This window comes from Leiobunum rupestre, chromosome 11 (genome assembly GCF_980474605.1).
Source record: "Leiobunum rupestre chromosome 11, qqLeiRupe1.1.hap1, whole genome shotgun sequence".
In the NCBI taxonomy this organism is placed as follows: domain Eukaryota; kingdom Metazoa; phylum Arthropoda; class Arachnida; order Opiliones; family Sclerosomatidae; genus Leiobunum; species Leiobunum rupestre.
The window spans coordinates 28,905,766-28,927,119 of record NC_143394.1 but is presented as its reverse complement, the minus strand read 5'-3'; the positions used below and the strand labels follow the sequence as shown (position 1 = coordinate 28,927,119).

The window sequence follows — 21,354 nt, the reverse complement described above, 5'->3', positions numbered from 1 at the left end:
TTTTAAATAGATGGCGTGCTTCCACAGAGAATACTGGCGATTCCACTCTCATGGCAGCCTTCTAACTCGTACACCTCACCAGAATCTAATCGTGCTTCTAGTCTCATTTCTATTTCTATGGATACGAGAGAGCATATAGTGACCAGAATTTCCAAAGTGAAATTAAATGAATTTATTGAAGAATTTTCCGTGTACAGGCCTTTATAAAAACGTAGGCAATGATTCGAATAACCCTGGTGTGACTAAACGTAACAATAGCAACGATTTCCAATATACCTTTCCATTAAATGTTCGTTAAGGTAAGAGGGGTAAGGAAAATTGTTTTTGCAAGAATGATTTAGATCAGTGTTATATATATTACTCCTGTTTTTTTACCTTCGCTCGACTATTGAGCTTGGTATGTCGTCTGCTACCGAGTGTAAGTATTTACAAAACACGGCGGATTAAAATTAATCCAAGTGATATTGTTAAATTTGTTACATCAAATGTGTAAAGTATAAAAGTATTTCGTTTACTCAACTAGTCATAAAAGGAGATGATTTAAATATTTTAAATAACGATAAACTTACTACAGCTTCGATGATGTTTAACAGTGTATCAGATAATGATTGTTGTTTATCATAAAATAATAGCTAATAAATATCGAAGTATTAACAATACTTTCACAGAGTTGATATGAGTATTGCAATAATAATTCATTTAATTAGAATCGAAAATAAATTAAAATCAGTTTGAACTCCGAAATCCCTAAGACTAACCCGAGCTCCGCGTAAAATGTTTGGGGAAATCCAATGAGTTAGAATAAATAGAGATCCAAAACCGCCTTCCATGACCTACCGTTTCGTGGGACAGTATTTGTTGAGTTGGAGAGTTAGGCCTAGTAAATGAACTTAATCAAATCGTATTGGCGCCATCTATCGTGTTATTGGAAAACTAAACCTTAATATATTTTGCAAAAGTGTCTGCTTATAGAAACAGATGGCGCCAACACGATTGGATAAAGTTGAAACTTAAGCCTAATTCTCCTACTCAAATAAAACGTGTCCCGCGAATCCCAGATTGGTTTGTATCTCTAGTTTATATTCTACCTCATTGGGGAAATCTTACCGGAAAATTCAACTTTTTGTTTAGTTTTAGCGAAATTGGTGGTTTGGGACGTAGGAAAAAACACGAATGAAAGCACGTAGAAATATTGTATGGAAAAGCCTATTGCATTTATGACAAATCCTCTCGCTATGCTAAGAAATTTTTCAACCGAAAATCCTTAGTATTCATAAGATTGTAATCTAACCTTACGCTAACGTTAGGCCTTAAGGTAGTAAAACTGCGAAATTTACATTACCAAAAAATCCCGCGATGAGCACGGTTTCTCAGGATGAAATCAGGGTAAATAATTGTTGTTTCTTCTGAATATCTTCTTAATAAGGTTTATTTAAAGGGTCAAAACTGGAAATTTTCAGTTGTAAAATTCCGGAAAGCTAGGATACTAACCGTTACTTACGCCGCTTTACGCGCCAATTACCCAGCTAGTCCTAGTTGGATCACAGTTCACCAAGGAGCATGTACGTATAAGTTATGGACTAAATATATGCTTTTTGCTCTGTGATTCTCCCGCAAAAGTGAAACGGATTTTATATGGCAGTAATTTTGGTGGTATTTGGTATTTGGCGATTTAAAATTTCATTTGAGCATTGCTTTTCCAAAGGGGGCTACTTGAACCTGGAGCCAATATTTAATGATTTATTTAATATAGTTTTACCAAGAATGTATTTATTTATACTCAGGGAGAATGAATATGTCGAGACTATCGACGGACACGTTGAGCACCTAACCCCGTCACGCTAAGGGGGGGGGGGGGGAAAGGAGGTGGTCTTATTTTTTGCGTCCTCGCAGCAGCGTTAATCGCGTCGAAAAACGTAATTTTTAAGAACCAATGAGATTGCAGTATTAATGGAGGTATTTGTATTAATTACGGAAAACTCATGAGGCGATTTGAATTTAATTAAAATTTATTTAACAAAATGAAAATTAAAAACAAACATTTTAAAACGTGATGTTTGAATCAACGTCCGACACTACGTTTCGGGTCTTACAAGATCCTTTGTCAAGTGTGAAGATTTAGTCGAAAACATGCTTATTTATAGATTTTTTACATTAGGTATAATGACGTCATATTTCTACAATTTATTACAAGAGAGGTTATATTATTATTTTTTATTTAGGTAAATGTAGTTGGAGGGACAATGCGACAATTTTCGATATCCCATATCGGGGAAATTTCGCCCTCTTTATCTAAATTTAAGTTTCCGAATTTTTGTATCAGGATTTTTTCTGTAAATTTACGTTTGAAATTAGGTTTTTCAGTGTGGAGGATTTTTTTATCTGTAAAGTTAATAATATGACCGGCTTTTAATGTATGGTAGGCTAAGCTATTGTGAGGGTCAAGGTTTTTCACTGCGCGTTGATGTTCTTTAATCCGAGTTTGTATTGGTCTCATCGTCTCTTCAACGTATTTATCTGTACATGCGCCACAAGGGATTTGGTAAATCACGCCATCTGGGTTAGATTTTTGGTTTTGTTTCTTAATTACATTTTTAGTTCTCATTTTTAAATAACAAAAACAATATCTCTTGGATATTTTGAAAATAATGGCATACGTTCATTAGTTAGGTTATTGATAAAAATTTAAATCTTAATTTCCTTTCCAACTTTACCTTAAAACTATCACTTTTACAATTTCACTATTAATTTATAATAATATTAGGCCTAGGCCCTATGCTATAAGCTTATAAAAGTTCTGGGTTTAATGTCAGCTAATACTGGAAGTTTTAAAATTTAGAGAATATAATACTTACAGAAATTTATATAAAGTGCCAAAAACAAGTGTAAAACTGAATGGAAAACGACTGCACGTATTTATTTTCTATACCGCAGTTTTTCTGGTTTCTTTTATTAGGAATGCGACTGATTTCTCTAGTCTCTCCTCTCTTCGCGCTCTACTACCCTCCCCGCGGCTTGTTTCTGGTTTCCTGTCAACCAGCGACGTCACTGAAGGTGGGCCGGTAGTTGCCAAGCCCCCCAACGTACCCGCTGAAGCGCTTCTCTACAGACCCCGTCGAAAGAGCTAACCTTTTTATACGCAGTATTTTACCAACCTTGGTTCGAACTTGCTTCTATGATCTATAGCGTCTGCTACAGGCAAATTAAAAAGTCATAGGAACGTTTTATCTTAAATAAACTTATTTAAATATAAGCAAATTATGTAAAAAATGTATTAAATACTGCGAGGCGATAATTCTAACCACTTAAGAGGTTTTTTTTATTGTTAGGGCAATATTACAGCAAAAGCAAAAGCTACGTTAGATTTAGTTACACTGCCTCAGGAGCTGCGACCCATCTAAACTTACAGTTAGTGTTGTAAGTCGGAAAATTTTCAGTATTTTTCCGAAAAAAATAAAAAAAGGTTTTATTCCATGATTAGTCTAATATATTATTTACAAATAAAAATAAAGCGGCATTTTCGCCTCATTTTTTCGAATCTAAAAGTAGAACTAAATCTAGCGTTGCCAGATTTTCTGACCAAATTATTGTACAAAGGGTAAAAAGCATAGAAATCTCATAGGTAACTAGAATGCTGCCGCCTACGGCCGAGCTTGACGCCAGTTCGCCCTGAACCTTCAGCCAATGAGAGGCCGTAGAGTGGTTCCACCAAGGAGGATAATAATCCTCCTTGGTTCCGCTACTATAGCGGGAGATAGGTGACGTCATTCTCTCTGGTGACATTAAATTCTTGGCAGAACCACTCTTTGAGCTCTGATTGGCTGAGATCTGGCTATCGTCTGCCACGGCGTTTGGCCCATTTGCCAGTTACACGGCAGCATTTTAGTTACCTATGAGATTTCTATGGTAAAAAGTTATAGTACAACAATGGAAATTATGGTACCAATATAAAATAGTATTAATTACTTTTAATTTAAAGTGTTTGTTGCATATCACGCAGATAACTGTTCTCGTGACGTTTCTTTATGTGGAGTTGATGTAGTCAATATCGATCATAGAAATCGGAATAGCTAACTAGAATGATTTTTGAAATATTGCCGCGCGCGACGATTAGAAATTCCGATATCTAGGGTATTGACTATCGAGTTATCAGGCAACACTTGAACGAGGGCTTGATATTTCGTCGCCTGAAAGCAAAAACTACATAAATTTAACTATACTTTTAATTAGTATAAAGTTACGTGGTTTTGGCTTTCAGGCGATGATTTTATGTATAGTTAATAAGAAATTCCAGAAGCAAATAGGGGAAGTACGTATCTGTAGCTTAGAGCCGTAGAAGTCGTCGTGTGACCCACGAAAACGCCTTTTTACGCATAATAAACCAAACTGAAAAAGTAGTTCCACTTTTGTTTTGATTCAACACGGCTATAAACGACGAAAGCAAATACGCCTTAGCTCAATTTGCAGAGAATGAGAAGGACAATATGTTACAATTGTTCAATTTAAGAAAAATTGATTTTTTAAACGATGTATTCATCCGCGATTTCCCGCCAAACCGTTTGGGCGCGAAAATTCGTGAAAAGTGACGCCTTTCCAAAGCTGACTAGAAGCGTACTTCCCCCTATTTTCTTCTGGAAATTCTTATTATTTTAGTATTAGAAATAATGTAAATATCAAAATAGTACCATTATAGTACAATAGGTTGGAAACATGGTACAGTTTGGTACTATATAATTCGCTATCAAAATTATAGTACCATTTATAATATGATGCAAAATGGTATTTGTACCATAATTATAGTACGTATGGCAACGCTGCGCTAAACCTCGAGACTAGTTTAAACTGATTAACAATGTAACACTATAAATCATAAATGTTTTGTAATATGTTTCCTGATGTCAGACATTTTATATCGATATAAAGTTACAAGCATTAAAAACCCTTAAAAAGTACTTTCAGTTTAAATTTTTTTTCCCGTTAAATAAACAACACTATCTAAACTTAACCTAGCCCGCACGCACCTTAAACATTTGGATAACATTTACTTAGGTTGCATTATATTGTCCAAACATTTTAGCATCGTTTCGGTGTAGAGCAATACTAAAGTAGCACCATTAAAACTTAGCCTTATTTAAAATTTCTTTCAAATTGGGGTAAAGCAGGATACGTGTCGAAGCAAAATTTACTTTTAACAAAACTTAATGATAATTTATTAAATATTCAAATTTAAGAAAACAAAAATAAATAATTTTACGATTATAATAAAGTGATTATCTCAATAAGTCAAAATCGGAAAACCACCGCAAAAATATACAGGAAATTAAAAATCCTGGCAATTGAAAGCATCGTCTGCCCTAAATCATTGGCTGAAAGGAGGTCCAACTTGCTTTGTGGACAGCAGCATTTTAGTGCCCTATGAAATTTCTATGGGTAAGTGAATCAGTCGGCTACGAAAATACCTAACAAAGCTGTCAGATTATGATTATTAGTTTGAACTAACCCGCAAATAGCGCTTTTCCGTGTTCTTGCCAAATGTGTAAGTAGGAATTCATATTATCGACTTGAACTTTTAATTTTGATAAAATAATTTGAGATATGAAGTACATACCCTTTTGATAATGTTTGGCTATTAGCATTTTCAGTTTACACAGAACCCGGCAGGGGCCAGCGTGACAAGCTCATAAATTGCTGGATCTTCATGCCTCAGTGGACGATTAACTTCAACATCGATTTGCAATCAAGTGATGCGCACCGCTCCTCTAATTGTGAGCGCTTTTGTTATTATTTTTTTTTAATAATCAGCTAGGCTAATACCCAAGGCACCACCCTAGGTCTAAGTCATCGAGTGACTTTTTAATTCAGGTGGCCGGGTTACAATGCGTAGGAGGGTGGTGGCAAGCCCTGCAAGCCACGCGAGCCAACAGCTCCCTACACTAACTATTACCGTTAACCTCAACAAGTGTATTATGAGCGGAAATCGAAAAAAGCGCTCTTAAAAATCGAGTTTTCGGCGTTATCACGAATTGTGGTTATTTTATGGGCCGTGAAGAGGGGGGGGGCAAAATCCCCACGAGGAGGACCCGTAGCTGTAGGGCCCATCGAAGAAGCTCAAGGGGGGGGGGGGTGCATATCAAGATAACTTGGGAAAAGGTTTCGATTTGTAATGCCATAATTTAAATAAATAAGTATATTTAACAACTATTTTAAATTAAATTTGTAAGTAATTTTTATTTTTCAAAGCTTCCCTGTCATCATAAGAACATATTGTAGTTATAGCTGTTCGTGTTAGTCGGTTTCTTGCGTTATCATGAAACATAACTCTTCAAAATGCGGATCCCGTATTATTTCGATCATTATGATCTGTATCTTTCTCAAAACGATTACGTCTCCATAAATATTTTTTATCCAGTTCACTGAGCTGAATTTTTAAAACCTCAATGTTTAAATTTTAGAAATGTAGATGGCGCCACTACATAATTCTGTAAAATCCAGGCAGGGTCGTAAGTGCCACCGGACACAACCTTCAAAAATTCTCGCTTAAATTTCAATCTTTGAAGAGTTATTGGTTAAAATTAATTTTACGCTTGAAAATACGTCGCCATGTTAGGTTATAAAACAGCTAAATGTGCCTGCTATAAATTTCAATCAGAAGTTAATGATACCTCTAAGTAGACAAATAAGCCCTTTCAAGGTGGAATCTTTGTCCAGAAAATGTGATGTCAAATCTTGTCTCTCCGATTCCCGCGAAACTGAAAGTTTTGAAAAATATCTCGGACCCAGCGCGCTGTGCGGTCGAGAATGAAACTATAGACTCTTAAACGCACCTCCCCAATCGACCGCCATTACCTTACAGTCTACGGGGAGGGTGATGAAAAAACCGGTTTTGGGGGGAAGAAATTTCTGTGGTAGAGGGCTTGCTCGATGGTTGTCTGTACGATAATGGCGGCGCCCAGTTTCTAAAAAGAGTGTAGCAAAAAAACGTTCTTTGTCCTCTGCGGGGGAACGAATTTTCTAAGGGAATACCGAAATTTATCTCTTTTGGGGAAGTTCAAGCTAGCCTTGCACCAAACGGGATTAAAGAAACGTCAGCTTCGGCAGTTCCAAGTCTATGTTAAGGCTACTTTGATACGCAGTACGGAGAGACATAGGTCAATTTAGACAAGCATATCCGCCATAGGCAGCATAGCCATTTGTCTACTTAGAGGTATCATTAACTTATGATTACAATGTATAGGTAATGTCACGCGCAAAAACTTAATTTTTAAATCGATCAATTATCAATTTTTGTTGTTATTATTACTTTTGAAAATTTGTTACTCCATAAAAAACGGGAAATTATTTTAAAATTTTGTACAGCAGCTGAACTATAAATTTATTGCTATATGAATTTAATCAAAAGAGTATTTGGCATGCACTTTTGCATCTAGCCTCTACACTGCATTCAAAACTTAGAGCAATACATTTTTTATATATTTTGATAACAAATAACAATTTTATACCATACATTCTAATGAACTTGAAAGCTTATAGGAAGACACTCAAGTAGGGATCTTCATATAAGCAAAATGCAATAAACTAATGTTATCTTTAAAAATTAAAAATAAAGATCGTAAAACCCGAGCTTATAAAAGAAATACTACATAATGAATAGCAAAAGTATAACGAGGGCTTGTGGTCTAAAGCGTTTATCAGCGCGAAACCCAAAAGATCTGGTTATATGACAGAAAAAACTTATTAATCTTGCATGGCGATCGACTTCCGATTGGGGAATATCGAAGCAAAATATAGGTAAACTAATAATTTATTAAATTTTCCATTATGGCTAAAACCTTTTTTAAATTCTAAATTTAACTCAATTGTGGTTTTCAAACCCAAATTACCATACGGATCGTACCGTTCACAAAGTCATATTTTTTGTAGTGGCATACTCTCTCTTAGGACTTCAACCACAAAGGGACTCTTCTGAGCTGCCGAAAGACTAAAAACAAAAACGACCTAATTAGGATGAATAACTCATTTTTACGAATTTGTGCAGGAACGGTAAGTTACTAAACTAACTAACTTAGAAATTATTAGGGATCTATAAAAAATTTATGAATTAACCTGTAGTGGATGCCATGGGCCAATGTTTCAAAACTGGTTAAAGAAGGAACCATTCAAGTTGAAGGTCCTATGGCGGATATTCTTACTTTATTATCTAAATTAATAGGATTTAAGTGCGTACTACAGAGGTGAGAATTGATTTAAACATTTACAATATTGACTTATTTACATATTCACAGTTACACACTAGTATCAGCACCAGATGGTCAATGGGGATTTAGATATCCATCGGGATACTGGTCAGGATTGGTTGGAATGGTGCAAAGAAAAGTAATGCCCGAGCGTTGACTGCGAAGGATGTACTTTTGCTAGGGTATTAGTCTATTAGATCTGGTTTCTCTTTTCCAGAAATGCGACATGATTATAGGTCCACTCGCGTCCACCTACGAACGAAATCAAATTGTAACCTACACAGCCCCTGCAATGATAACCTATTTCGGTATTCTTGGAGGGATTACCTACGGTACGACAAAAAATATGTTCGGATACTTTTCAGTCTTCAATTATTCGGTAACATAAGTGTTGTCTTACTAATTGATATCATGTTTGACCATCTACTAAAACTATAGGTTTGGGTGATGTTACTGGTAATTATTTGTATCATATCAGCACTAACTCTTTTTGGCAGTACCATTTATAAATTGTCTCAACCAAACCACAAAGATAATGCACTTTCAGTGCCGCTGAGTATATGGAAATATAAGGTCAATTACTGGTTGCATTTTTTCCACTTCCTAGGAACGCTTCTGTGCGAGGGTAAGACTTGGTTCCAAATAGTTTTATCGGTAAGCAAATTCTGTGTTGTTATTAATAGCCGTACCAACGATGCCAAGGGCGTCGTCATCGCGCCTTGTATTGGCTTGCTGGTGGTTAGCCGTCATCGTACTGATGAACACCTTTAGCGGAACCTTGAAGGCCAGTATGTTGATCAAAGACGACACGAATAAAATTCAAAGCGTAAAGGACTTGGCTAGCAGTGAGCGAATTGGTGTTTTCGTATGGGAAGGATCCGCTTACGAAGCCCTCATAAAAGTAGGTCGATCGTACCCAATACGAGGATAAATGGTAGTTTAATTCTTTACCTTATAGGATTCTCCAGCCCCTGAAATTAAACAAATTTGGAAGAAAGTACTCGCCGTCAACGGAACTTTGCCCCTCCATCAGTTGTTTAACGAAGACATGATGAAGATTGTGCAATTATCCAAGAGAGTCGTCATATCCGACCTTCCTACATTGAAGTACGCCATCAGTACTCACTGCGCCAAAATGAAGAAGGGGGAATTTTACTTAGCCAAGCAGGAATTTTTTGGGCATACCCTAGGAATGGCTGTTAGCAAAGATTTTAATGACGCGCTACTCAGACAAATCAATAAAAGGTACGTCACGCGATTATACAATTAAAAGTGTAAGTTAAGTTATCCATTTACACCTTACAGAATTCGTTGGATGGTCGAAAGCAAACTGGTGGATCTCTGGGTCCGTAAACAATACGGCGGCTTGGAACGTTGCGCGGCGGGTGAATCGTCGGAACAACAAACTTTACACATGGCGGATTTGGTAGTCATATTCTACTTGTGGTCTTTATGCCTAGCCATTAGCATAGGCGTCGTTCTTCTAGAGATCGTAAGCGTTCGCGGTTGTAAGACTGCTGCCCTCTTGGATTGCAAAAACCATGAAAAATACCGAAAGCATGCCAAGAAACCGAACATTTTCCCCAGATTGCTAAACACGTTTATAATTGACACAAAATGGTACCATCTATCGTTTTTTAACTTTAAAAAAGAATCGAAAAACACAGTGACAAAGAGACGCCCTCGAAAAAGGTACGTTATCGCCATTCCTTAGAACCTGGCGCTACACTATACCGTTCTGTAAAACAACATTTATGTGCACTAATTACAAAAATAACTGTACATGCTTTTGTGAGTAGCAAAAAAAAACATTAAAGATTAAATTTACGTGCCATTCCGTGTTATCCAAGGCAGAAACATTCGAACATTGGCGTAAACACCAGGATATCCCGTAGTGGTACATCTCTTTCCGAAGGAAACGACACCCATCAGGTAAAAGCGATTTCCTCGAACAACCATCATTAAGGGACCGCCAGAATCACCCTAGTAACATCAATACGCGCCAAATATTAATGCCTAGTAAAGTATTTAAAAGTAAAAAGAAAAAAAGTGTCCCTACCAGGCACGAGTCATTTTCACCGTCCGGGCACAAGTACTCTTTAAACTTTTAGTAATAGGCTTAGTAATATGTATGTAAACAGCACGTTTCACAATAGTAACACAATTTTGTGGCCAGTTTAGCCATTTAAACAGGATTTTGGGCTCCATACGAAGGCTTTTTGGCGACAACAACCGGTTCTCTTCTCACATAAACTGGTTTTAAGGTCAGATGAACAATTTATCGGGTTCTTAATACATATTAATCTGTTCTCAATCGACACGAACATATTCTCAATCCACAAGAACAGCTTATCAGGCCACATAATCCGGCTCATGGGTCATCTTAAATCATAATTGATCGTATTAACTGGTAACATTAATGGTAATTCTGGAGACAGTAACGGAAATTAAGATGACATTAACGAATATTCTGAAAATTGCATTTCCCACGGTTTTCCAATCACATAGTTTAACTCTCTGAAAACATTAACGGGTTTTATGGACACTGCATTAAACTAGCTGGCCATTTTCAAAGCACTACCTTTAGTTGACCAATAACAAAAGTAGTTTTCACTATTGATCGCTTTGTGCCAAAGAACTTTCCAAATTTACATACACTCTAGGAAATTGGGGTGTTGTTTATAACCGTTTTAACACTATTTGTACACTTTTTCATGAGTCGAAATTTGAATCCTAATTTCTTGGAATGTTTACCATATTTAAACATTTACATAGTGTTAAGTCACACTATTTTTACACCTTTAAAAAGTAACACCGTTTTGGAAGTGTTAAAACGGCCGTGTGGACGAGGTTTAACATTTTCTTAACACCTTTTAAACACCCCTATTTGCATAAAAAAGTCTGTAAATTTGAAGTATTAACAATTCTCAAAAACTATACAAGTAATCTAAGGTCCGCTTAAGTGGCCATTAATTGAATGGACAGTGCTCCAAAGTTGACTGAAATACCGTTAATCTGGCACAAATTGCGGTGAATGTTGTTAAAGAGTCTTTAAATTTGCTGTTAGTTTTGCTAGAAAAACAACATGTAAATTAATTTTAATGACTTTAGTAAATTCATCGCAAATGCCTAAAAAAGATATATCACACCTAAATAAGTATTTATATAACTTATTTGGAAAAGTATCTCTCTTAATTAAACATTTACAACACATGTCGTAATTTTTCCACATTGATCGATCAACATGTACTGCAATAATAATAATTAAAAAAAAACTATGACTCCCATATAACAATGGCCATATAGCTCATGTAATATGCCGACGTGGACTTTTTAATTAAATGCTAGAATATAGCACAATCACATTCTTTTTGAAATATGCCTTTTTCTAATTAACATAATTTTAAATTCCTCTTTGAATTACTATAAAGTGAAGTAAGGACTAAATTTTTGTTAATATTAAATAATATTTCAATTGTTCATAAATGTAAATTATTTAATCTGAAAATATCTAAGTCAATGCTTATTGTGGGATATCTAGTGGAAGCATTGTAGAATCGGCCTTGAATATAAAAAATGTCACAATATTTTAGTGTTGTTAATTTTCCGGAAAAATAAAATGCGGAAAAATTTCCAGAAAATTTCCCGGAAAATTTTCCGCAAATCGGAAAAATAAAAAATTGAAACATAAATTACTTTTTAAGGGTTTTTAATGTTTTTAACTTTTTATCTATGTAAAATGTCTAATATCAGTAAACATACTAAAAAACATTATAGTGCTACATTGTTTATCAGTTTGAACTAGTCTAGAGGTTTAGTTTTACTATTAGATTAGAAAAAATGAGGCGAAAATGCCGCTTTATTTAAATTTGCAAACAATATTAGACTAATCATGGAATTAAAACTTTTTTTTATTTTTTTCGGAAAAATACTGAAAATTTTCCGGAAAAAAGGCCTCGGTCATTTTCCGGAAAATTTTCCGACTTACACTACAATATTTTATCGGATTCGGACGATACTTCGCCGATGAGCACTCCTACTTTTTCCTTTCAACGTCTATATGGGCTGTAAACTATATAAATAATTTATTTATTTATAATTATGGAGTACGACTATGTTGTGATGATTAGCGAGTGTCAAGGTACAATTTTTGACCGTTCCGAGAGAGGGGAAGGAAAAGCGTCACAGGTGTGTGTTTCACTCTTGACTGGATACCAAGTTAAAAATCATCTAAACATGGTTATTCTTCATAAGTAAAAATTTAAATAGATTCTTCTCTCTACAAAAACCTCAATTGAAATCAGCGCTGCTCTCATTTCGAGCCTCAATTGAGACATAGAAGCGAAATAGATGCTCCTCTCTTTATTGTGCCTTTGATATGAATAAGAGGCGAAATAGGCGCTTCTCCCTTTTCGAGCCTCAATTAAGACTGATAAGCCTTAGATAAAACTGGGAAGTGAAATAGGCAATTTTCTCTTTTTGCGCCTCAGATGAAACTGAGAAGTGAGATAGGCACTTCTCTCTTTTTGGTGCCTCAGTTGAGACTAAGAGGTAGGCGTTCCTCTCTTTTCACGCCTCAGATGAGACTAAGAGGTAGGCGTTCCTCTCTTTTCACGCCTCAGATGAGACTAAGAGGTAGGCGTTCCTCTCTTTTCACGCCTCAGATGAGACTAAGAGGTAGGCGTTCCTCTCTTTTCACGCCTCAGATGAGACTAAGAGGTAGGCGTTCCTCTCTTTTCACGCCTCAGTTGAGACTAAGAGGTAGGCGTTCCTCTCTTTTCACGCCTCAGTTGAGACTAAGAGGTAGGCGTTCCTCTCTTTTCACGCCTCAGATGAGACTAAGAGGTAGGCGTTCCTCTCTTTTCACGCCTCAGTTGAGACTAAGAGGTAGGCGCTCCTCTCTTTTCACGCCTCAGATGAGACTAAGAGGTAGGCGTTCCTCTCTTTTCACGCCTCAGTTGAGACTAAGAGGTAGGCGCTCCTCTCTTTTCACGCCTCAGATGAGACTAAGAGGTAGGCGTTCCTCTCTTTTCACGCCTCAGTTGAGACTAAGAGGTAGGCGTTCCTCTCTTTTCACGCCTCAGATGAGACTAAGAGGTAGGCGTTCCTCTCTTTTCACGCCTCAGATGAGACTAAGAGGAAGGCGTTCCTCTCTTTTCACGCCTCAGATGAGACTAAGAGGAAGGCGTTCCTCTCTTTTCACGCCTCAGTTGAGACTAAGAGGTAGGCGTTCCTCTCTTTTCACGCCTCAGATGAGACTAAGAGGTAGGCGTTCCTCTCTTTTCACGCCTCAGTTGAGACTAAGAGGTAGGCGTTCCTCTCTTTTCACGCCTCAGATGAGACTAAGAGGTAGGCGTTCCTCTCTTTTCACGCCTCAGTTGAGACTAAGAGGTAGGCGTTCCTCTCTTTTCACGCCTCAGATGAGACTAAGAGGTAGGCGTTCCTCTCTTTTCACGCCTCAGATGAGACTAAGAGGTAGGCGTTCCTCTCTTTTCACGCCTCAGTTGAGACTAAGAGGTAGGCGTTCCTCTCTTTTCACGCCTCAGTTGAGACTAAGAGGTAGGCGTTCCTCTCTTTTCACGCCTCAGATGAGACTAAGAGGTAGGCGTTCCTCTCTTTTCACGCCTCAGTTGAGACTAAGAGGTAGGCGTTCCTCTCTTTTCACGCCTCAGATGAGACTAAGAGGTAGGCGTTCCTCTCTTTTCACGCCTCAGTTGAGACTAAGAGGTAGGCGTTCCTCTCTTTTCACGCCTCAGATGAGACTAAGAGGTAGGCGTTCCTCTCTTTTCACGCCTCAGTTGAGACTAAGAGGTAGGCGTTCCTCTCTTTTCACGCCTCAGATGAGACTAAGAGGTAGGCGTTCCTCTCTTTTCACGCCTCAGTTGAGACTAAGAGGTAGGCGTTCCTCTCTTTTCACGCCTCAGATGAGACTAAGAGGTAGGCGTTCCTCTCTTTTCACGCCTCAGTTGAGACTAAGAGGTAGGCGTTCCTCTCTTTTCACGCCTCAGATGAGACTAAGAGGTAGGCGTTCCTCTCTTTTCACGCCTCAGTTGAGACTAAGAGGTAGGCGTTCCTCTCTTTTCACGCCTCAGATGAGACTAAGAGGAAGGCGTTCCTCTCTTTTCACGCCTCAGATGAGACTAAGAGGTAGGCATTCCTCTCTTTTCACGCCTCAGATGAGACTAAGAGGTAGGCGTTCCTCTCTTTTCACGCCTCAGATGAGACTAAGAGGTAGGCGTTCCTCTCTTTTCACGCCTCAGATGAGACTAAGAGGAAGGCGTTCCTCTCTTTTCACGCCTCAGATGAGACTAAGAGGTAGGCGTTCCTCTCTTTTCACGCCTCAGATGAGACTAAGAGGTAGGCGTTCCTCTCTTTTCACGCCTCAGATGAGACTAAGAGGTAGGCGTTCCTCTCTTTTCACGCCTCAGTTGAGACTAAGAGGTAGGCGTTCCTCTCTTTTCACGCCTCAGATGAGACTAAGAGGTAGGCGTTCCTCTCTTTTTACGCCTCAGTTGAGACTAAGAGGTAGGCGTTCCTCTCTTTTCACGCCTCAGATGAGACTAAGAGGTAGGCGTTCCTCTCTTTTCACGCCTCAGATGAGACTAAGAGGTAGGCGTTCCTCTCTTTTCACGCCTCAGATGAGACTAAGAGGTAGGCGTTCCTCTCTTTTCACGCCTCAGATGAGACTAAGAGGTAGGCGTTCCTCTCTTTTAACGCCTCAGATGAGACTAAGAGGTAGGCGTTCCTCTCTTTTCACGCCTCAGTTGAGACTTAGAGGTAGGCGTTCCTCTCTTTTCACGCCTCAGATGAGTCTAAGAGGTAGGCGTTCCTCTCTTTTCACGCCTCAGTTGAGACTAAGAGGTAGGCGTTCCTCTCTTTTCACGCCTCAGATGAGACTAAGAGGTAGGCGTTCCTCTCTTTTCACGCCTCAGTTGAGACTAAGAGGTAGGCGTTCCTCTCTTTTCACGCCTCAGATGAGACTAAGAGGTAGGCGTTCCTCTCTTTTCACGCCTCAGATGAGACTAAGAGGTAGGCGTTCCTCTCTTTTCACGCCTCAGTTGAGACTAAGAGGTAGGCGTTCCTCTCTTTTCACGCCTCAGTTGAGACTAAGAGGTAGGCGTTCCTCTCTTTTCACGCCTCAGATGAGACTAAGAGGTAGGCGTTCCTCTCTTTTCACGCCTCAGATGAGACTAAGAGGTAGGCGTTCCTCTCTTTTCACGCCTCAGATGAGACTAAGAGGTAGGCGTTCCTCTCTTTTCACGCCTCAGATGAGACTAAGAGGTAGGCGTTCCTCTCTTTTCACGCCTCAGATGAGACTAAGAGGTAGGCGTTCCTCTCTTTTCACGCCTCAGTTGAGACTAAGAGGTAGGCGTTCCTCTCTTTTCACGCCTCAGATGAGACTAAGAGGTAGGCGTTCCTCTCTTTTCACGCCTCAGTTGAGACTAAGAGGTAGGCGTTCCTCTCTTTTCACGCCTCAGATGAGACTAAGAGGTAGGCGTTCCTCTCTTTTCACGCCTCAGTTGAGACTAAGAGGTAGGCGTTCCTCTCTTTTCACGTCTCAGATGAGACTAAGAGGTAGGCGTTCCTCTCTTTTCACGCCTCAGTTGAGACTAAGAGGTAGGCGTTCCTCTCTTTTCACGCCTCAGATGAGACTAAGAGGTAGGCGTTCCTCTCTTTTCACGCCTCAGATGAGACTAAGAGGTAGGCGTTCCTCTCTTTTCACGCCTCAGATGAGACTAAGAGGTAGGCGTTCCTCTCTTTTCACGCCTCAGTTGAGACTAAGAGGTAGGCGTTCCTCTCTTTTCACGCCTCAGATGAGACTAAGAGGTAGGCGTTCCTCTCTTTTCACGCCTCAGATGAGACTAAGAGGTAGGCGTTCCTCTCTTTTCACGCCTCAGTTGAGACTAAGAGGTACGCGTTCCTCTCTTTTCACGCCTCAGATGAGACTAAGAGGTAGGCGTTCCTCTCTTTTCACGCCTCAGATGAGACTAAGAGGTAGGCGTTCCTCTCTTTTCACGCCTCAGATGAGACTAAGAGGTAGGCGTTCCTCTCTTTTCACGCCTCAGTTGAGACTAAGAGGTAGGCGTTCCTCTCTTTTCACGCCTCAGATGAGACTAAGAGGAAGGCGTTCCTCTCTTTTCACGCCTCAGATGAGACTAAGAGGTAGGCGTTCCTCTCTTTTCACGCCTCAGTTGAGACTAAGAGGTAGGCGTTCCTCTCTTTTCACGCCTCAGATGAGACTAAGAGGTAGGCGTTCCTCTCTTTTCACGCCTCAGTTGAGACTAAGAGGTAGGCGTTCCTCTCTTTTCACGCCTCAGATGAGACTAAGAGGTAGGCGTTCCTCTCTTTTCACGCCTCAGTTGAGACTAAGAGGTAGGCGTTCCTCTCTTTTCACGCCTCAGATGAGACTAAGAGGTAGGCGTTCCTCACTTTTCACGCCTCAGTTGAGACTAAGAGGTAGGCGTTCCTCACTTTTCACGCCTCAGTTGAGACTAAGAGGTAGGCGTTCCCCTCTTTTCACGCCTCCGTTGAGACTAAGAGGTAGGCGTTCCTCTCTTTTCACGCCTCAGATGAGACTAAGAGGTAGGCGTTCCTCTCTTTTCACGCCTCAGATGAGACTAAGAGGTAGGCGTTCCTCTCTTTTCACGCCTCAGTTGAGACTAAGAGGTAGGCGTTCCTCTCTTTTCACGCCTCAGATGAGACTTAGAGGTAGGCGTTCCTCTCTTTTCACGCCTCAGTTGAGACTAAGAGGTAGGCGTTCCTCTCTTTTCACGCCTCAGTTGAGACTAAGAGGTAGGCGTTCCTCTCTTTTCACGCCTCAGATGAGACTAAGAGGTAGGCGTTCCTCTCTTTTCACGCCTCAGTTGAGACTAAGAGGTAGGCGTTCCTCTCTTTTCACGCCTCAGATGAGACTAAGAGGTAGGCGTTCCTCTCTTTTCACGCCTCAGTTGAGACTAAGAGGTAGGCGTTCCTCTCTTTTCACGCCTCAGTTGAGACTAAGAGGTAGGCGTTCCTCTCTTTTCACGCCTCAGATGAGACTAAGAGGTAGGCGTTCCTCTCTTTTCACGCCTCAGTTGAGACTAAGAGGTAGGCGTTCCTCTCTTTTCACGCCTCAGTTGAGACTAAGAGGTAGGCGTTCCTCTCTTTTCACGCCTCAGATGAGACTAAGAGGAAGGCGTTCCTCTCTTTTCACGCCTCAGTTGAGACTAAGAGGTAGGCGTTCCTCTCTTTTCACGCCTCAGTTGAGACTAAGAGGTAGGCGTTCCTCTCTTTTCACGCCTCAGATGAGACTAAGAGGTAGGCGTTCCTCTCTTTTCACGCCTCAGTTGAGACTAAGAGGTAGGCGTTCCTCTCTTTTCACGCCTCAGATGAGACTAAGATGTAGGCGTTCCTCTCTTTTCACGCCTCAGATGAGACTAAGAGGTAGGCGTTCCTCACTTTTCACGCCTCATTTGAGACTAAGAGGTAGGCGTTCCTCTCTTTTCACGCCTCAGTTGAGACTAAGAGGTAGGCGTTCCTCTCTTTTCACGCCTCAGTTGAGACTAAGAGGTAGGCGTTCCTCTCTTTTCACGCCTCAGATGAGACTAAGAGGTAGGCGTTCCTCTCTTTTCACGCCTCAGATGAGACTAAGAGGTAGGCGTTCCTCTCTTTTCACGCCTCAGATGAGACTAAGAGGTAGGCGTTCCTCTCTTTTCACGCCTCAGTTGAGACTAAGAGGTAGGCGTTCCTCTCTTTTCACGCCTCAGTTGAGACTAAGAGGTAGGCGTTCCTCTCTTTTCACGCCTCAGATGAGTCTAAGAGGTAGGCGTTCCTCTCTTTTCACGCCTCAGTTGAGACTAAGAGGTAGGCGTTCCTCTCTTTTCACGCCTCAGATGAGACTAAGAGGTAGGCGTTCCTCTCTTTTCACGCCTCAGTTGAGACTAAGAGGTAGGCGTTCCTCTCTTTTCACGCCTCAGATGAGACTAAGAGGTAGGCGTTCCTCTCTTTTCACGCCTCAGATGAGACTAAGAGGTAGGCGTTCCTCTCTTTTCACGCCTCAGTTGTGACTAAGAGGTAGGCGTTCCTCTCTTTTCACGCCTCAGTTGAGACTAAGAGGTAGGCGTTCCTCTCTTTTCACGCCTCAGATGAGACTAAGAGGTAGGCGTTCCTCTCTTTTCACGCCTCAGATGAGACTAAGAGGTAGGCGTTCCTCTCTTTTCACGCCTCAGATGAGACTAAGAGGTAGGCGTTCCTCTCTTTTCACGCCTCAGTTGAGACTAAGAGGTAGGCGTTCCTCTCTTTTCACGCCTCAGATGAGACTAAGAGGTAGGCGTTCCTCACTTTTCACGCCTCAGTTGAGACTAAGAGGTAGGCGTTCCTCTCTTTTCACGCCTCAGTTGAGACTAAGAGGTAGGCGTTCCTCTCTTTTCACGCCTCAGATGAGACTAAGAGGTAGGCGTTCCTCTCTTTTCACGCCTCAGATGAGACTAAGAGGTAGGCGTTCCTCTCTTTTCACGCCTCAGTTGAGACTAAGAGGTAGGCGTTCCTCTCTTTTCACGCCTCAGTTGAGACTAAGAGGTAGGCGTTCCTCTCTTTTCACGCCTCAGTTGAGACTAAGAGGTAGGCGTTCCTCTCTTTTCACGCCTCAGATGAGACTAAGAGGTAGGCGTTCCTCTCTTTTCACGCCTCAGTTGAGGATAAGAGGTAGGCGTTCCTCTCTTTTCACGCCTCAGATGAGACTAAGAGGTAGGCGTTCCTCTCTTTTCACGCCTCAGTTGAGACTAAGAGGTAGGCGTTCCTCTCTTTTCACGCCTCAGTTGAGACTAAGAGGTAGGCGTTCCTCTCTTTTCACGCCTCAGTTGAGACTAAGAGGTAGGCGTTCCTCTCTTTTCACGCCTCAGATGAGACTAAGAGGTAGGCGTTCCTCTCTTTTCACGCCTCAGTTGAGACTAAGAGGTAGGCGTTCCTCTCTTTTCACGCCTCAGTTGAGACTAAGAGGTAGGCGTTCCTCTCTTTTCACGCCTCAGATGAGACTAAGAGGAAGGCGTTCCTCTCTTTTCACGCCTCAGTTGAGACTAAGAGGTAGGCGTTCCTCTCTTTTCACGCCTCAGTTGAGACTAAGAGGTAGGCGTTCCTCTCTTTTCACGCCTCAGATGAGACTAAGAGGTAGGCGTTCCTCTCTTTTCACGCCTCAGTTGAGACTAAGAGGTAGGCGTTCCTCTCTTTTCACGCCTCAGATGAGACTAAGAGGTAGGCGTTCCTCTCTTTTCACGCCTCAGATGAGACTAAGAGGTAGGCGTTCCTCACTTTTCACGCCTCATTTGAGACTAAGAGGTAGGCGTTCCTCTCTTTTCACGCCTCAGTTGAGACTAAGAGGTAGGCGTTCCTCTCTTTTCACGCCTCAGTTGAGACTAAGAGGTAGGCGTTCCTCTCTTTTCACGCCTCAGATGAGACTAAGAGGTAGGCGTTCCTCTCTTTTCACGCCTCAGATGAGACTAAGAGGTAGGCGTTCCTCTCTTTTCACGCCTCAGATGAGACTAAGAGGAAGGCGTTCCTCTCTTTTCACGCCTCAGTTGAGACTAAGAGGTAGGCGTTCCTCTCTTTTCACGCCTCAGTTGAGACTAAGAGGTAGGCGTTCCTCTCTTTTCACGCCTCAGATGAGTCTAAGAGGTAGGCGTTCCTCTCTTTTCACGCCTCAGTTGAGACTAAGAGGTAGGCGTTCCTCTCTTTTCACGCCTCAGATGAGACTAAGAGGTAGGCGTTCCTCTCTTTTCACGCCTCAGTTGAGACTAAGAGGTAGGCGTTCCTCTCTTTTCACGCCTCAGTTGAGACTAAGAGGTAGGCGTTCCTCTCTTTTCACGCCTCAGTTGAGACTAAGAGGTAGGCGTTCCTCTCTTTTCACGCCTCAGTTGAGACTAAGAGGTAGGCGTTCCTCTCTTTTCACGCCTCAGATGAGACTAAGAGGTAGGCGTTCCTCTCTTTTCACGCCTCAGTTGAGACTAAGAGGTAGGCGTTCCTCTCTTTTCACGCCTCAGTTGAGACTAAGAGGTAGGCGTTCCTCTCTTTTCACGCCTCAGATGAGACTAAGAGGAAGGCGTTCCTCTCTTTTCACGCCTCAGTTGAGACTAAGAGGTAGGCGTTCCTCTCTTTTCACGCCTCAGTTGAGACTAAGAGGTAGGCGTTCCTCTCTTTTCACGCCTCAGATGAGACTAAGAGGTAGGCGTTCCTCTCTTTTCACGCCTCAGTTGAGACTAAGAGGTAGGCGTTCCTCTCTTTTCACGCCTCAGATGAGACTAAGAGGTAGGCGTTCCTCTCTTTTCACGCCTCAGATGAGACTAAGAGGTAGGCGTTCCTCACTTTTCACGCCTCATTTGAGACTAAGAGGTAGGCGTTCCTCTCTTTTCACGCCTCAGTTGAGACTAAGAGGTAGGCGTTCCTCTCTTTTCACGCCTCAGTTGAGACTAAGAGGTAGGCGTTCCTCTCTTTTCACGCCTCAGATGAGACTAAGAGGTAGGCGTTCCTCTCTTTTCACGCCTCAGATGAGACTAAGAGGTAGGCGTTCCTCTCTTTTCACGCCTCAGATGAGACTAAGAGGAAGGCGTTCCTCTCTTTTCACGCCTCAGTTGAGACTAAGAGGTAGGCGTTCCTCTCTTTTCACGCCTCAGTTGAGACTAAGAGGTAGGCGTTCCTCTCTTTTCACGCCTCAGATGAGTCTAAGAGGTAGGCGTTCCTCTCTTTTCACGCCTCAGTTGAGACTAAGAGGTAGGCGTTCCTCTCTTTTCACGCCTCAGATGAGACTAAGAGGTAGGCGTTCCTCTCTTTTCACGCCTCAGTTGAGACTAAGAGGTAGGCGTTCCTCTCTTTTCACGCCTCAGATGAGACAAAGAGGTAGGCGTTCCTCTCTTTTCACGCCTCAGATGAGACTAAGAGGTAGGCGTTCCTCTCTTTTCACGCCTCAGTTGTGACTAAGAGGTAGGCGTTCCTCTCTTTTCACGCCTCAGTTGAGACTAAGAGGTAGGCGTTCCTCTCTTTTCACGCCTCAGATGAGACTAAGAGGTAGGCGTTCCTCTCTTTTCACGCCTCAGATGAGACTTAGAGGTAGGCGTTCCTCTCTTTTCACGCCTCAGATGAGACTAAGAGG

The 21,354-nt window shown here is 41.4% G+C and overlaps 1 protein-coding gene across 1 annotated transcript; it reads left to right on the top strand.

The window, feature by feature from the left end:
* The first annotated feature begins 1,356 nt into the window (after window positions 1-1,356).
* Window positions 1,357-10,832, top strand: LOC149922162 (putative glutamate receptor). Its single transcript, XM_090162255.1, has 12 exons — window positions 1,357-1,386; window positions 1,439-1,562; window positions 5,344-5,430; window positions 8,036-8,040; window positions 8,110-8,231; window positions 8,283-8,373; window positions 8,452-8,566; window positions 8,713-8,859; window positions 8,918-9,135; window positions 9,193-9,479; window positions 9,540-9,726; window positions 10,794-10,832. Exons 1-12 carry the CDS (start codon window positions 1,357-1,359, stop codon window positions 10,830-10,832), a joined length of 1,452 nt encoding a protein of 483 aa, XP_090018381.1.
* The last annotated feature ends 10,522 nt before the right edge of the window (window positions 10,833-21,354 follow it).

What these genes read in the sequence shown, in the direction of transcription:
- LOC149922162 (XM_090162255.1), top strand. Translation starts at nt 1,357, where the DNA reads ATGAGCACGGTTTCTCAGGATGAAATCAGG. An exon ending in TTTCTCAGGATGAAATCAGG is followed by an intron (nt 1,387 to 1,438) that starts GTAAATAATTGT and finishes GTTTATTTAAAG; the next exon opens with GGTCAAAACTGGAAATTTTC. An exon ending in TCTTGGAGGGATTACCTACG is followed by an intron (nt 8,567 to 8,712) that starts GTACGACAAAAA and finishes GTATCATATCAG; the next exon opens with CACTAACTCTTTTTGGCAGT.